The sequence below is a fragment of the Bactrocera tryoni genome, chromosome 1 (genome assembly GCF_016617805.1).
Source record: "Bactrocera tryoni isolate S06 chromosome 1, CSIRO_BtryS06_freeze2, whole genome shotgun sequence".
Taxonomy (NCBI): domain Eukaryota; kingdom Metazoa; phylum Arthropoda; class Insecta; order Diptera; family Tephritidae; genus Bactrocera; species Bactrocera tryoni.
Genome location: NC_052499.1, coordinates 88,228,595 through 88,244,952, shown reverse-complemented (window position 1 = coordinate 88,244,952; position 16,358 = coordinate 88,228,595). Strand labels below are relative to the sequence as shown.

The following is a 16,358-nucleotide window of genomic DNA, read 5'->3' as shown; positions in this document are numbered from 1 at the left end:
CCGCCAGGTACTGGGTACTGGGACAGGGTTGCGGTGCGTTTTTTTTTATTTTTGAATAGGCTTTCAAAAGTTGCTAAAGCAAAATTAATTAAAGTTCCACTTAAAATTCCATAACCAGCAAAAGTTTTATGTTAACGGCATATCGTTACTTAGCAACAAAAAATTGAAATTACCGTAGTACACCAGCAGATAAAAGGCTTATGAATAATGCTATTTTGTGCGCAATATTCATTTCTGCCTCGGACTACGTTAAGTTATCTCTTATTCACAATGGCTTCTCATATATTTGAAATTAATTCCTTGTGCCCAAATAAAGCACTGTTTAAGCATTAAGTAGAAGCTAATTTACATTTGATAAATTAATGCCCCAGAATTTATCTTAATTTATGGAAGCGTTGCTGGTCATTCGACTCTTAGCATTCCAATACCTCCGAAATGTGAATAAAATATTAGTAATGTTTGCCGCCAGTTCTTTCCACAGTCTTCCACATTTTTAATGCAAAATGTAAAGATAAAAAAAGATAAAAACAAATAGTTTAATTATAAATAATTTCTTCATCAACGAAAAGTTCAAACATCGACTACCGGGTAAATATGTACGTTTCATAATATGGCGCAATGCCTGAAGTACTTCGGATGCGACACAGAACATTATGTTTTGTTCATAAACTCGTTCATTGCCATTGACGTTTCGAAGTCAGCTCAAAAATTCAACCTCAAGTACCCATTGAGTGTAGAATATACTTACATTTATAATGAAAAAAATTGGGAATTTTAAGAAGATAAAACAAAATTATATGAAATTATTGGTTGTTTAATTGTTACGTGTGAATGATAATGCGGGAATCCTTTTCTGCAAAATTAACCTCCGGTCTGTTAAAAATTAAGTTTGAAGAAGCCTTTGTTGATTATATATACATAAAAGGTGCTTTCCAAAGTAAACAGGACTTTTTGAATCTAGCGACCCTTGGTGGCGCCATCTATATGTCGACTAGTGCTATCTTTATCGATTGTCCAGTGAGAATTTGATGACAATTCATTGATTGGAAGTGTAGTTATTGCGTTTTAAGTGTCAGCATGTTTGTGTTATTGGTGCGAAAATGAGCTTCGAACAAAGAGCCAGCATTAAATTTTGTTTTAAAATTGGTAAAACTTTTACCGAAACGTTTCAATTAATGAAACAAGTTTATGGCGATGATTACCTATCCCGTAGCAGAGTGCACGAGTTGCTTCAACGTTTCCAAAGTGGTCGTGAGGACATAAATGACGATCAACATGTGGGCCAATCAAAATCCGTGATCACCGGAAATTCCATCGAACTGTGAGTGAATTCATCGAAAATCAGCCGAAATCATCATTGAAATTCATGGAAATGGAATTGAACATCCTTAAAACATCGATTTAACGCATTTTAACCGAACATTTGGGCTTACGAAAGGTGTGTGAACGGTTTGTTCCGCACAAATTGACTAACGATCAAAAATTGCTCCGAATTCAACATTCGAAGGACGATTATTTGACCAAAAATCAGATTTTAACCATTAACTACTCCCCGTATTCACCTGATATGACACCGTGAGACTTCTTCCTTTTCAGAAAAATGCATTTGCCCATGAAAGGAGCTCGTTATGCAGACGTAGAGGTCATTTAAAAGGCTTGGACCGAGATAAAACACTCGTTCGACATGCTTTTGGACCGTGCAAAAAGCTGTATTGAAGCAGAAGGAGACAATTTGGAATAAAATAAATTGATTTAGAAAAATCAAAAGAACCATTTGTTCTGTTTTGTTTTTTAAGTCCTGTTAACTTTGGAACGCACCTTTTATGTATGTATGTATATACAGTGGCAGGTTCAAATGGGAGAATGGGGATTGGGAAAAATACTTGGCGAACAACTTATTCAGTTATGTGAAAACAAGATGGGTTCAATGGCATGTTGCAGTTAACCTATTTGTCGCGAAATTGTCGTTGATTATGAAAGCTCTGAGAAAAATTTGTAACTGAAAAATAAGGAAACAATGGGAAAGGAAACGAAACTTATCGCAGCAGTGTGCAAATTTAAATAAAAAATTGGGATTTTTTGCCTATGGGATATTCTGTTTCTAACTCATTCACCGAGTGGGATTCTTTCGAAAAAATCTATCGATCTGAAAAAGATGAAGAACATTTTCGATCATATTATTTATACTCAGACACTAAAAAAATGGCGGCAGAACTGAAAGTTGACGAAGAAAAACTAAGAATGACAACGTCATGCGACGTTTGAAGTTCAAAGGTGAACTTGATCACTGGCAGTGCCATTAGGAGCAGTAGCAAAAGTGAACAGACAACAAGTTACCGACTTCTGCAGTGGAAACGTTGAAGAACTGTGATGTAGACCTATACCTATACTCCATAGTTTTCTTCGCATATTCTACATACTTGCTGTGACGAATGCGAGCTCTTTTTCGAAACTTCGTCGCATGAAAAAATCTTTACACTGTCGGTAGGAGTTTTTATAATATTTGAGCTGTTTAAATTTGGTTGTTGTAGCTTTAGTGGTTTAGGATATAAACTTTTCAAAATTTTCCCATTAACCAAATTAAAGGCGATTAATGGTGTTTTGTGAGCGGAGTTTAAGTTTTCTCGTCATCCTGATCTTTTATATATACATATGTATATAACTCTATACCTATCTCGCTTAGTTTTAGGTGATACTTACAATTACATATTATACTCTGTAGTACATGTTGCAAGAGTATAAATGTGTTAAACATTTATATATGGAAATTGTATATTATTCTGTTTCAGCAATAAACTTGACTAACCAGGCGTTGTAGCTTAACTCTAAGGAGTCACTATTTTTTTTAGGTTCCCATTCATTTAACATAAGAATTTTCGTTTTTTCATTCAAACTAAAATTTCACCAATTCATTTTTGTTTACCCATCACATATTCAGAAAGTTGACTTTGTTGAAACTTGATTGATTGAGGGGGTAAGAATTGAAAAAAAAATTTCAAAAATTTTTTTGGAAGCACCTTAATGAAGACACATAATTTCAACTCTTATGTATGTATGTATATATCAGTACATCGTTGCAGTTATCGCAACGAAATGTGCAAATCACGGACGAACACATCGGATATTAAAAAGCAAGTTAATGTTCAAATAGCTCTCCTTGTTTTGTTGCCAATGCCCCAAAAATGCTTTGCATATATGTACATACAAACAGACGTATATGTAAATACATATGTAGTCGTGCAGTTGTTTTAGTTTTAAGAGTCACGGCATACTCGTAGTACTGTTCCGCCCCTGTACTTAGGGCTCCAAGACCACGCGAAATTCCCGATTGACAAATTGGCACTTGCCGTGCTAATTACATATTGACGCTGTTGTGAGTCGGAAGGAGAGGTTTGCAGTTATAATTGCCTTTTGTAAGTTGCTTACCTTTTCACACGAAACTCGCGTTTGGACCGTGGTATTTATAACAACCGCCTAGTGTTTGCTTTTGTACACCCTATTATTATTGTTTAATTAATAAAAGGCACTCAGATGAAAACACTTTCAGTAGAAGTAAGCTTTCGTGATTTAAAAAAAGGGCATCAAGAGAATGGCATACTTAATGGAAAATTTTTATTGCTAAAGTGTAGTATTGGAATCTTGAATTTGGTGTGTTTAATAAAGTATAATTATCTAATGAAATGATCTGACTAAATCTATTTCCAAGCGTTTAAATGCCATAAGGTACATATTACTCAAATTTTAGGGTAATTTCGTTCATGGAAAAATAATAAACAATCGTAAAAAGAGTAAATATAGGAAATGCACCAACTGGTACATTTAATTAGTCTGTATGGTGTGGGTGTAATTAATACGTCATATTCATTGTCGCCTGAGACGTCAATCAAACGTAATACAGGCTTCCTATGACATTTCGACAGTTTGGACAACTCAAAGACATTAAAAGTTATATGCTCAATGTATTCCACGAATTATATATAAACGAAGCAAGAAGCAGTTTTCGAGACATCTTAGATATTGCTCTTGTTGTGAGTGAACATTATTATTATTGCGTAGAGCTTAAGTAGGCAGAAAATGCACCTCCGAAAGACTCTCCTGGGCACATTGCTGTGGATCGGTTTTCTGTTGAACCTTACTTGGGCACAAAAGGAGCTAAGACGTGATGAAACCGTAAGTGGAAAACTTTTTTCACCCGAGTGTCACATACATATAAATTATGTTGTTGTAGTATCCACCTCCGGAGCTGCTGAAGGAACTACGGCCTGTTCACGATTCCTGCGTTGCCAAGACGGGAGTGACAGAAGGTAAGGAAGGGTGTATGTAGGTTGCCTTTAATATTTCGAAATTAAAGGACAAAAAAAATTGTAATCTTCTGAAATCGTTTTATTGTTTTAAAAAAATATTTTCCATTAAGATCTATATACTCTTGCATGCGTTTGAACCAGATTTCGAAGCATTTGATTGAGGTATCTCTAAAACATAAGTTTTGAATGCAACAATCCCCTCTTCAGGTGTCGGAAAACGCTGACGTATTAATTAATTTTTTACGTACCGGAATAAAAGGAAGTCATTCGGTCTCAAGTCAGAACTATACGGTAGATGACTCATCAAATTGATGTTTTCAGTACTCAAAAATGCAGTTGTTTCAGTCGACGACGTTAATCGTGGTAAAGAGCGATCCGTCTTCGACGGTTGGTTTTCCTGATTTATTGAAAGGCAACTAACAAACAGATGATTGTGTATCACTCAGAATTCGCTATTCTGCATTGTTCTAGTGATATCGTTGAGATATGTCCAGTTGTTCAAAAAAAAAAAACAGGCAACCACTTGCTTGGAAGTGCTTCGTGCGTGTGCGATTCCCACGATATCCTACTTGGAGTGAGCTACGACCTCGATTGCATTCACCATATCATCGATAAAAACTGTCCCTTGATGGAGCTTTATGACCATTGAATTAAGTTTATCGATGCACTTTTGCTGGTTTAATCCACGTAGAAAGTTGTAAAATATAATCGCCCGAAAATGTTCGTGGTTTAATTCTATTTTTGGCTGAGATGAATATTTTAAGTTACTGTGAATAACACAAATAGCGCTAATATCTTAAAACGTTCTGAGTATGTCAAACTTTACGATAAAGTTGTCAGTTCCCAGATTTTAACACTAGGTTTGCCGCATCCCGAAATATAAAAGGCAACCTACATATAACTACTGTAGAGGTATAATCATTTCATTAATTTTATGCGTTTTGTTTTTTCTCAGAGGCCATTAAGGAGTTCAGCGATGGGGATGTACACGAGGACGAGCTGTTGAAGTGTTACATGTACTGTGTGTTTGAAGAAACGGATGTCTTGCATGAGGACGGTGAAGTGCATTTGGAGAAGATACTGGACAAATTACCGGATTCGATGCACGAAATAGCTTTGCACATGGGCAAGAGGTGTTTGTATCCTAAGGGCGACAATAAGTGCGAACGCGCGTTTTGGTTGCATCGCTGCTGGAAGGAATCGGATCCAAAGGTAATTCAATTATTTTAATTACGCTAATTCAAATCATAAATTTAAATTAACTTCCAGCATTATTTCTTGATCTAAATATGCGTCACTCTTGGTATGAAACCCTGCTCTGTTTAAAGACACTCGTTCCAGATATTAGATATTATTCATAAGCAACAGACTTTTTATGGTAGTTTTTTGGTTTTTATTGATTTTGAAATATAGCGTTGACGAACATTCCAAAAACTAATATTATTTTACATTACTGAAATTATATTTTTATGCTCTTGCAACGGTTGCATGTATCATCCAAAACTAAACGAGATAGATGTAAGATGAAGAGACGAATAGAAATCCGCGTGACTGTCTGTCTGTCCGTCCGTTAGTTCGTCCGTGCAAGCTGTAACTTGAGTAAAAATTAAGATATCTCGCTGAATCACGAGTTCGTAGATTCTGACCACTGCCATGCCCACAAAACGCCATTAACCGAAAATCTATAAAGTGCCATAACTGAGAACTAAATTAAGATATTAAACTGCAAAAAGCTACTAAAATCGCTATAAATCAATAATAGAACAGAAATACGCCAGAGGCATTTCATTTTATCTCCGAGATGGTATAAGACACCGTTAAGGGAACCGATGGACGTGACACAGCCCACTTTTTGGTGAAATTCCATATCCCGGGACCCGACTAATCGATTTCGACAAAATTTACGTCGTGGCATTCTTCTCATATCCCAGTGCGAAAATAGGCAAATTCGGACCCATATAGCACTATTTTAAATTCCATTTGATTTTTTCACTTTCCAGTGCGCAAATAAAAAAGCAATTATCATAACGGAATAAAACTTGGCCCTTAGGTACCGAATGTGTACTATATACAGGCCTCATATACGGCCTCATATACGTATATATAGTATATATTTTCGCATGAAATGAAAATGAGAGAACGTGTTTTATTCATAACAGTGTTTCTTTGTGCCTAAAAAAAAAAAATGGGCAAAAACTTGACATATACAAAGATTTTTGAACTTACAGATGACTTTATGCTGGATTGCTCGGTCAATATTTGAGTTATCTCAATGAAAATGAGGGAGCGTAGATTACTGATAATAGTGTTTCTTTGTGCATAAAATAGATATAATTGGATTGATATAATATAGATAAACTTGACCCAGCTCCCTTTGCTCCATATGATTCGTGATTGTACGTCAGGTACCTTAATGAAACACAAGTAAGATTTTAATAGTTTTTAGAATTGGCAAAAGTAGACAAAATTGGGTCAATAATGCCCCAACTCCCATATACTACACAAAATGATTTTCGTTTTTCTAACAAATCTTATGCTGAATATGTCGGTCAGTGTATGAGTTATGTATAATATATCTATATTATATTATTGCTTGGATTCCGAGCCTCTGGTTTACGGCTTACACCCTAAGGTATTTCCCGGCTTTGATTCCTGTAAGTTGCAAGAATATAAACTGTTAGGTTGCACCTGAACTTAGCACTTTCTTACTTGTTAAATTTTATTTTATAAAAGAAAGAAGAGCATCAAGACAAATTTCATCTGTATCTCTAACCTCTACAACTGTCAAACATTCTGCTTCTCTCACACATACATAGACAAATTACCCGCGCTACTACTGCATATGCACTTATACCACTACATATGTATATATTTCAGCTAAAGTAGCTTGATAATTGTGTGATTGAAAAATGGCGTCAATGTATTCATTATCTGTGCATACAATGCCATTACCAGGTGCTGATGCCGTTTAGCTGGTGTCAGTGAGTTGGAAATTGCAAACGGGGAATTACAATTCGCAAATGCAAAATGTTTACGGAAATTTGATATGTAATTACACATAGGGCTGCATTTATCATGTGCGCTGTATGTGGAAGCATATGTGTGCATAATAGTGTTTAATTTAACGCATCGATGGGCAGCATCAGTGTCAGTGATTATTCACAGTCAGCGATTGGCAGCGGAATTGGCGGTGGTGCAGTGGTGCAGTGGTGCAGCGGCTGCAGCAGCCACGGTGGAAGCCATATAATTAAGTGACATTCGCAACAGCGAGCTGCATCTAATAATTGCAGCAAACGCTTACATATAAATACACTATTTAAATGGCTAATAGTCGGTGCATCTCTCTAATGCGTTGATACACTAGACGCAGGCGAATTCTCGCCGAACCAAAAAACTGGGTTGGAATATTCCGCCCATAGACAATACTAAGAGATTTTTAGTGGTTTGGGAACTAATGAAGACATTTTATAGTTTTGTAAATTTATATATTTTACAGGGTGCACCAACTTTTCTGTGAATATGCTAGCGTTGAATTATTTTAAGAAAACCCCTTTGATATTTGCGTTACTTTCAATTAATTCGGTCCTTACAATTTATGCAAATCCTTTTTGAATCCTTTTAGCTGCACCTTCCACCACTTTTTCGAGCAACTCGAATGACATACCTATAATTTCGGTGTGTACTGTCATATGGAGCTTTTAAATGACTCGAAAATTAACTTTACTTTTTATAAAGCTCTATGCAAGGAAGAGAGAGTTGAAATCGACAGGCTTTGGGCCAGTTTTTAGATCTTAAATGGATTATCGGTCGCCAAAAATGGTACTTTTGCTCATTAAAGCGGGCAGAGAGTGCGAAATGAGTATCATCAATGCCTTACGATTTCATCACGTGACGCGCCTCGATTGATCACAGTCGGGATTATACTGAATGAAAAATGTTCAACCAGCACAACCAGATAATGTCAAACCTTTTGCCTTTTTTATCGACAAAAAAGCTGACGAACGTTATATTTCACGGATTCCAGCAATACGAGTACAACTTAATTTACACTAATTTAGCATAGAATAGGAAATATTACCGAAATTTTTGTTTACAACTTGTGCTTGTGCGCTTATGAACAGCATTCGAAATAAGCAAATCTGAAGCATTACTGCCACACAGTCATTTAATCGCTATCGATATGTTGCTCATTAAGGATCTGGATATGTTGAAACTGGCGCGAAGTAGTCAACAATAATATATTCGGCGAATCGCTTGCATTCCCTTCGGCTGCTGTGTTTTGCTCTTTGCTTTGGTTCACATGTCACTGACTCCCACTAAATAATTAAAACCGCAATACAAGTTGTTTGATCTAAGTGCATAAAAGCCAGCAAAAGCGTGGTATTGAAAATTCAATTGCCGGCACGGCTCGGCTCGTATTTGAATGCACGCCCACACAATAACACATGTTTGATTCATGCTAGATTCGCCGATTTCCCGCCCACTGCTGTGTATACACACGCTGTGGCCTACGAATCAGCTGACTGTATGTAACTTTGTGTGCTTCCACTTCTTATTGCTTCTCTAAACATTGTTTCCAGCCGAAGCCGTAATATAATGTGAATGCAGTTATTAATAGGGTCTCCTCCCACTAGCGTGTCGCTGTCAGTCATTTGATGGCAAGCATTCGCGTTTCTTTTTTTAATAGCTCAATTATTAAATAGAATGTTGCAACCTAAAATGCACAAGCTAAAGCTAACAGCTCATTTAAAATAATTATTTTATTTTAAAACAGTGAAGTCTTGTAATGTCTGCTTTCTATAGTGATACTTCTAAAGATCATTTGTTTTCTTTATAGGACCTTTCAAGTTTTTAAAATCAAGGTACTCTGCTTTGTCATTGCCAAGGTCCGGTAAAACTAAGTTACATTTTTTATTTCTTGGATCAGAGGCACTTTATTAATATTTTATTTGAAAACTGGTCAGAAAACGTATACTTGTATACCTCCGATATATTGTTCTCTTACTACTATTTTGTTGTAATAATAATGCAGATAAAACACCTTAAGCGATGTGGACGCGAACGATTTAGGTAAAAATTTGCTTTTCGGAGAATGAATTATTGCTTCTCTTCTGTTTTAATGAAAAACCACAATCCTTCGAGTGGTACAAAACCTTCAAAGATGATGATCGTTGAAGACATGACTGAAGGATGTGATGCTTGAAAATCGTCAGGCAAGTGTTAGAGAGATGGGAAGAGAGCTCGACATCTCTCGCGAATCCGTTCGAAAGATTTTGGTGGATATTTTGGGTGTGAATAGCGTTCTTGCTCGATTCGTTCTCATAAAGCTGAATTTTGTGAGAGCCACGATTGTGACCGAATTTAAAGCCAAAAACGCGATGAATACCATCGGTCAACCACCGTATTCTTCAGATTTGGCCATGTGTGATTTTTTCTTGTTTGTAAAACAAGTCCGCCCAAAAAGTGCTTATGGAAATGTTTCGAGGACTGGAAAAATTGTTTGCATAAGAGTATTACATCTGGACGGGATTTTCTTGAAGGCGAAAAAATAAACATTCATGAATAATTAAATATATTGCTTTTTATTTACAATTTCTTGGTACTTTTTTGCATGATTCAGAGAATGAGTTTTCGTCAGCTTGGTTGTATGCGTTTGGTTGTTATCCTCTTGCAGGAGCATTTCGAGGGACAGTCTGTCTTCTGAGAAAGCAATTTTGGTATCTCGCATTCTTTGCGGATAAATAAACTGGCTTGTAGCAGGTTCTTATCCAATATATCGGACCTACATGAAGTACAGTCGCACACCATGTCACAAAATACTATATGTTGAATATGTGTATACCATTTATGGTCTCCACAATTTGGGTTAAATGCTTAAATGTTCTTATTCATCCACAAAATGTTCCATATTTTTCAAATGAGTCATTCCAGTTGTTGTTGAGCGAAATTAAGTTTTGCTATTATACCATATTTTTATTTTAGATGTGACCTTGCTGATTTGACTTCGAACATATGTTGTAACGGTCTTCATTCATCCTGGATACTACAGGGCAATACAAAAATTATTCTTATTAAAAAAAATATATTACTTCCACATGGCTTAAAGTTAAAGAGGTTTGATCTCCGACAGACTAGCTGGTCAACCGCTGAGAGTTTTGTCGGTTGCGTCGAATCTTCAGAATGTTCTCACATGAAATGACATGAGTATGTGGAGCTTCTTCAGAACGTTCTCATCGTGGAGCATATATGTATGTATGCTCTATTCTTTATAAACATTTTCTTTAAACCATCAAGAGTGTAGAACCATATTGGGTCCAGATAAATTGCATATTGCATGTTTTGCTAGCAAAACGCTAAAAACGCGTCATGCAATGCTACAACAACAAAAGCTGTAAAGTGCAAAGCAAAAAGTGCATTCGGCTGTGGAGAAATATGCGAAACAAATAAACAAAAGGCACACAAATAAATGGATTCCCGTGTAAACAGTCAATTTTCGTAGCTAAGCAAATATAGATGTGCTGAATTTAATGCACATGCAAAGCAAACACTCGCACACACATGCACGAGCGTGCCCGAAAGCGAGGCCTATATAAAAGTGACGACCGCAGAACAAAAAACTCAATTCCGTTTGTGGTTGTGCGCGGTGAAAGAAACGCTTAGCAAGTCGAAACAATTCCAAATTTATTTAACGGTTTGTTGTTTTAGAGTAATTTTAGATTTTTTGCGACAGGACTTTGAAAAAATATTTCTGTTTAATTATTACCGTGTTTAAACAGTTCGCCCATTTCGGTGTTTTTGTTCTCGCTTGAATGTGATTGACATGCGCAGTGTGTTGTTGTTTTTGGGGCGCTTTGCTTTCGCAGCTATTGTTTGCGCTGCTTCAATTAGCACAACATAAATGCGAAACATTTGACGCAGCCTTTGTCCTTTGCCTGCGTTTTTTGAAAGAGGAAATAAAATAATTACCGTTGTTATTGATTTCTATTTAAATTTTCGGCGACATTTGGTTTTAGCTGCACAACAACAAAGGAGTGTGGCTGTTTCGGCGGTTGCGCATGTGTGATTGTTGTTCGTAATTTGGCAGCGATCATTTGTGCATTTTGTAATATTTTCATTTCCGTTGTAAAACAACAAAATAATAAAGAAGCAAAGCGGGACATAACGGCAAAAGTTCTGAGAACGTAAATACATAAACAACGGAGGGCAGGTTTTATTTTATTTTTTGAGAAAACAAGCATTTCTATGTTCTCAATTGACTGTGAAAACAAAGCATAAACAACAAAAAAGGTCGTGACCTAGTGCTCTTAGAAATGCCAAAATCTCGTGGACTGCCAACAAGCAAATGGGAGTGCTTGCGAAGAACCGCTAATGCCATGCTTTTTGGCGCATTGCTGACAGTGTTTTTATTTCATTTTATTTATTTCACATTTTAGTGAGTTTGGATTAAAAAAGAAAATAATCGTATTTGTGAAATTTTTTTTCTTTCATTCCTTCCGTCATATAAAAAAAGTATAACGAAACGTGAAATCTAACAACGCGACAATCCACAACGTGCGTTACAAATAGCCAGCGCGGACAGAAGTTTGAATAGAGGAACGTTCTCGAAGCTTGCAGAGAAAACCTCTACGGAAACGGAACTAAAATGATTTTGACTGGCATGCGGCGCGGCCAAGCGTTTCACGCATTCCTAATTGTCGCCCTGTCGTCATCGCTGACTCTGATGCACGTTCGGGCACAGGAACCGCGACGTGACGACAAAGTAAGAAGTATAGCAAATTTGAAAAGTTTATGTGAGATTTTTACTAGTTGTAGGCTTTTCTTTTTCTGAATGGACACATTTGCTTTATCGATTTATGTATTTTGTAGTGGCCGCCACCAGCCGTCCTGAAAATGGCCAAAATATTCCACGATATTTGCGTTGAAAAAACTGGGGTCACAGAAGGTGAGTTAAATAAACAAATGCAACAACATTATAAGGGTTCTAAGTGTGTATCCAAATATAGCACATACTTGTAGTACCATTCGATATACCAGGTTGTTCAATAAGTTTTGTCGTTCGATAAGAGAGGGCGTTACCACTAGCCCACATTTTTTTGTTTTGTGAGTACACTCTTCATATGAACGTATGGGAAATTTCAATCTGTCAATTCATTTTTTGTTTAAAAGCCATTTAGTGTCGCCGTGTCACAGTATTTTTTTAGAATGGAAAAAATTTAATATCGTGCAGTGATAAAATTCTTATTTTTGGAAGGTGTAGCCAAAAGAAATTCACGAACGAATGTTAAAAGGTTATAATGATTGTTCATCCACAATTAGAACAGTAGAAAGATGGGTTGCTAAATTTAAACGTAGTCATACAAGCCCAGAAGATGATCCACGTGAAAGACGTCCAAAAAGCGCATTAACGCCAGATATCAAAGCCAAAATACAGGATATGGTTTTGGAAGATCGATCGACTGAGAGAAATTTAGTAGAGGCTCTACACATCTTATTAGGCAGTGTGAGCCATATTTTAAGTGAAATTTTGGGTTTTAGAAAGCTGTGTGCACAATGGAACAAAAACACATTCGAATGCGACTTTTTCAGCAACATTTGGAGCTTATAAAAAGGATAAAGTGGATTTTGTGCGTCGATTCAACACTATCACCATGATCCTGAATCAAAACAAGAGGCTAAAGAGTAGTGTGAACCTGGTTGTTCGGCTTCGAACCGAGGTCGTGTCCGCAAATCGGCCAAGAAGAATTTTGTTTGTGAATTACTTGCAAACTGGTGAAACAATTAATTCTGAATATTATTGCAAATCGTGAAAAAAGACCCGGTTTGCAGCAGAAAAAAATCTTTTTTCATCAGGACAATGCACCGTGTCACAAGAGCATTTTGACAATGGCTAAAATCCATGCATTAAAGTTCGAATTGTTGGAGTATCCACCGTATTTACCAGATTTGGCCCCTAGCGACTTCCATTTGTTTCCAGAACTCAAAAAATTTATGCATGACAAGCGTTTTTCATCAAATGAAAAGGTCATAACGGCTGTTGAAGCGCATTTGCAGATCTTCCGGATTCTCACTTCAAGGATGGGATCCACAGGTTGGAGGATCTTTGGAGCAAGTGTATTAATGTTCAGGGAGATTATACTGAATAACAAAGTGTATTTTGAATCATAAAATTGTGTTTTTCTTATCAAACGACAGAACTTATTGAACAACCTGGTACGAATTGAACGTGTCAACGTACAAAATATTTTCGTTCAAGAAATTCTTAGTTGATTAATCAGTCGAAATCAAATACAACTCAGGTACGTTAACCCAATAACCATCATCACATTTCTCTTTCCAGAGGCAATTAAGGAATTTAGTGATGGCCAAATTCACGAAGACGAGGCGCTCAAGTGCTACATGAATTGCTTGTTCCACGAAATCGATGTGGTGGACGATAACGGTGATGTTCATCTAGAGACGCTCTTTAACACCGTACCTGGTACCGTACGCAACCAACTGATAAATATGGCAAAGGAGTGCGAGCATCCAGAAGGCGACACGCTGTGCCACAAAGCATGGTGGTTCCACCAATGTTGGAAGAAGGCCGATCCAGTGGTATGTTGGACTCTTTCAATTACTTGTTCGTGTTTAATTATTAACCTTTTTTTCTTTTAGCATTATTTCCTGCCATAGAGCTTTTCAGTGTTACCGACAGCTCGATCCTCGATTTCAAATGCGTATTGACGAGAAAATTTGCAGGAAAACGGTTGCAAGCCATTATGTAACAATTTGTAGTTGTTTTGATTTACTTTAGCGGAATTTCAGTTTTATTAAAGCATTACAGAAAATACCAAAGTCACATACAGTTTTGAAAACATGGAGGGAGAAATGGGAAGCAGAAAGAGAACTTGTGTATATTAAAATACAAGCGGCATAAGTGATACCAAATAGGGTTCTGAGCATATTGCAACAAAGTGTGCCGAAATTAGATTTTTGAAACAGTTGCAACTTTTTTCAAAAAAACCCTTTCGAGTTGATGTAGGGTGGAGCTCTGTGCTTGATCAAAACTTGTGAAACAAGAGACCAACCTGACGACTATTGTAACTTAACCGAAGATTTTACTTACTTTTCAGATTTAGGAAATGAAAATTTTAAGTTTCGTGCACATGAAACAGGCGCGAGTTTAACTACCACAGAATTGCCGCGAAATAATATTTTTGTTTAACAGTAATAAAAATAAAGGGTGGCACATTTCAAAACAAAACTTCATATAGATTAGTGAAGCCGGCACATATGCGCGAGAAATATGCCGGAAAATCAGTATTAGCCACGAATTTCGGCTGCAGAGAAAATATGTATGCCGACATTCGAGTTGTAACTAAAGCAAATCTTCGGCAGTCGCTTTAATGCCGCAACTCAGCGGCCAACTAAATTTCAGCAGACGCCCCATTTCGCTGCTGCCACATGCTGTGCGCAAAAATTGTTGCTGCCAACGCATGTATGGTGTTGTTGCCGTTGTTGGAGTCGGTGTCGTGCATAGGATTTAGTCGCTTGTCGTTGCACACAGCTGAAGCCGCCGCCGCCTGCGACCGCATTTCAGCGCGCGTTTTACAAGCAAATGATTTATGCGTTGCCAACAAGCGATAATAATATGTTGCCACATTTTATTTTACTGCGTTCGCTGTGCGCTCGCTACTCTGTGTGTGCAACTCGTATACGTAAATATGTATTTCCCTTTTTCGGTAAAATATTATTTCGCTCTTTCTCGTACATCTGCTATCTGCTACCTCGTATTGGCATTTTAATATTTGGCATTTAGACGCTGTCGCAGTGGCAGCCTCGGCAATAACAATAACAATAAAAATATTTGCAAGATTGTTGACGTCGGCGGCGACAGCGCGGCCATTAGAACCCCACTAAGCGCACCAGCTGTGTTGGTCACCCCTGCGTTTTGGGACCGCTCCCTTTTAGTGCTGTTACCCGCTGAGCGCCCGTCAGTATACCAACAATATGTGAATAGATGCGGGGTTGCATTCGTTTTGGGGAATTTTCAAAGGCGTGGGTGCGTAAAGAGGCAAGGCAAGGCGAGTGGCAAGCAAAAACTGAAGCCAGCCATGTTTTCTGGCCAAATTTAGTTTAAATGAAATACCCAGATTATCTGCTTTGACGTTCAAAAATGACTGCTTTAAAATGTGTTATGTCTTTTAATTTTTCATAAACATAAAAAAAATAAAATTTTCGTAAAAAGGTCTAACATATTTACTCTCTGAATTAAGTGAGTTTCACTCACATGCGTATATGTTCATGCAGTTGGTGTAAATTCCTTACGCACCACCCTTAAATAAACTTTATCGGTATGTGTACTCGCCCGTTTGCCTTGCGTAACGGTTATTCACACCTGAAATCCCCTCAGAAACGTTATGAGCGCTGGTAATAAAATGTTGGTGGCGACATTAAAGGAAACCAGAAGCGACAAGCGAAAAAGCAGCTAATGCATCCACAAATTGCTACAACAACAACCACGTCATAATGGGGTAGCAGCATGTGAGTAAAAGTGCCGGCGACAAAAACAGTGGAAAACTGAAAACATTCGCAAAAATATATATGCCAACACATACATACACACACATACAAAATGATTTAGCAACAATTTAGCAAGCAGCAACAAGCAGTAGCCAGCTTTACGCTTTGGCATAAATTGTAATAACATTTTCCATTTTGCGGTTTTAGATTGAAGCTACAACTTTTTGCTGTACTTTTTGTTTTTGCTTTTGTTGTAACACATTTTTAGATATTTATACTCCGGTACATAAATACACTTGCACGAAATGGCTGCTCGCAACGCAAAGTAATAATCAAGCAAGCATTTCTCTTGCATTTGCACTATTCACCTTTACTTCTTCTACATGCTGTCCTCAATTCGCTTTCGCTTTTTTGCTAATGTTTAAATAACCGCGGGTTGTGAGTTCTGCTTAATCTTCAGCAATTAAATGAACTTTTTTTTTGCTTAAATTTGACATTACTCAATAATTCAATCATTAGCAGCTTACAATAACACAAGCTCATAAAAGTATA

General features: G+C 37.1%; 2 protein-coding genes across 4 annotated transcripts; both read left to right on the top strand.

Annotated features, from left to right (window-relative positions):
- Positions 1-4,003: 4,003 nt before the first annotated feature.
- LOC120782660 (general odorant-binding protein 83a-like) lies at positions 4,004-5,742 on the top strand. Its single transcript, XM_040115035.1, has 4 exons — positions 4,004-4,170; positions 4,229-4,304; positions 5,260-5,516; positions 5,574-5,742. Exons 1-4 carry the CDS (start codon positions 4,075-4,077, stop codon positions 5,589-5,591), a joined length of 447 nt encoding a protein of 148 aa, XP_039970969.1. The 5' UTR covers positions 4,004-4,074; the 3' UTR covers positions 5,592-5,742.
- Positions 5,743-10,889: 5,147 nt separating this feature from the next.
- Positions 10,890-14,142, top strand: LOC120772995 (pheromone-binding protein-related protein 6-like). 3 transcript variants are annotated; one of them, XM_040101910.1, is made up of 5 exons: positions 10,890-10,995; positions 11,815-12,063; positions 12,171-12,246; positions 13,642-13,898; positions 13,959-14,142. In XM_040101910.1, exons 2-5 carry the CDS (start codon positions 11,947-11,949, stop codon positions 13,974-13,976), a joined length of 468 nt encoding a protein of 155 aa, XP_039957844.1. In that variant the 5' UTR covers positions 10,890-10,995; positions 11,815-11,946; the 3' UTR covers positions 13,977-14,142. The 3 variants fall into 3 exon arrangements, with proteins under 3 accessions (XP_039957844.1, XP_039957853.1, XP_039957862.1); XM_040101919.1 differs by having other exon boundaries at positions 10,891-10,995; positions 11,871-12,063; XM_040101928.1 differs by having other exon boundaries at positions 10,896-10,995; positions 11,875-12,063.
- Positions 14,143-16,358: the final 2,216 nt, after the last annotated feature.

Bases quoted from the DNA above. Each gene is read 5' to 3' on its own strand.
- LOC120782660 (XM_040115035.1), top strand. From the start codon at position 4,075: ATGCACCTCCGAAAGACTCTCCTGGGCACATTGCTGTGGATCGGTTTT. The intron at 4,171-4,228 runs GTAAGTGGAAAA...ATGTTGTTGTAG, and splicing joins AGCTAAGACGTGATGAAACC to TATCCACCTCCGGAGCTGCT. The intron at 4,305-5,259 runs GTAAGGAAGGGT...GTTTTTTCTCAG, and splicing joins CAAGACGGGAGTGACAGAAG to AGGCCATTAAGGAGTTCAGC.
- LOC120772995 (XM_040101910.1), top strand. From the start codon at position 11,947: ATGATTTTGACTGGCATGCGGCGCGGCCAAGCGTTTCACGCATTCCTA. The intron at 12,064-12,170 runs GTAAGAAGTATA...TGTATTTTGTAG, and splicing joins AACCGCGACGTGACGACAAA to TGGCCGCCACCAGCCGTCCT. The intron at 12,247-13,641 runs GTGAGTTAAATA...TTCTCTTTCCAG, and splicing joins AAAAACTGGGGTCACAGAAG to AGGCAATTAAGGAATTTAGT.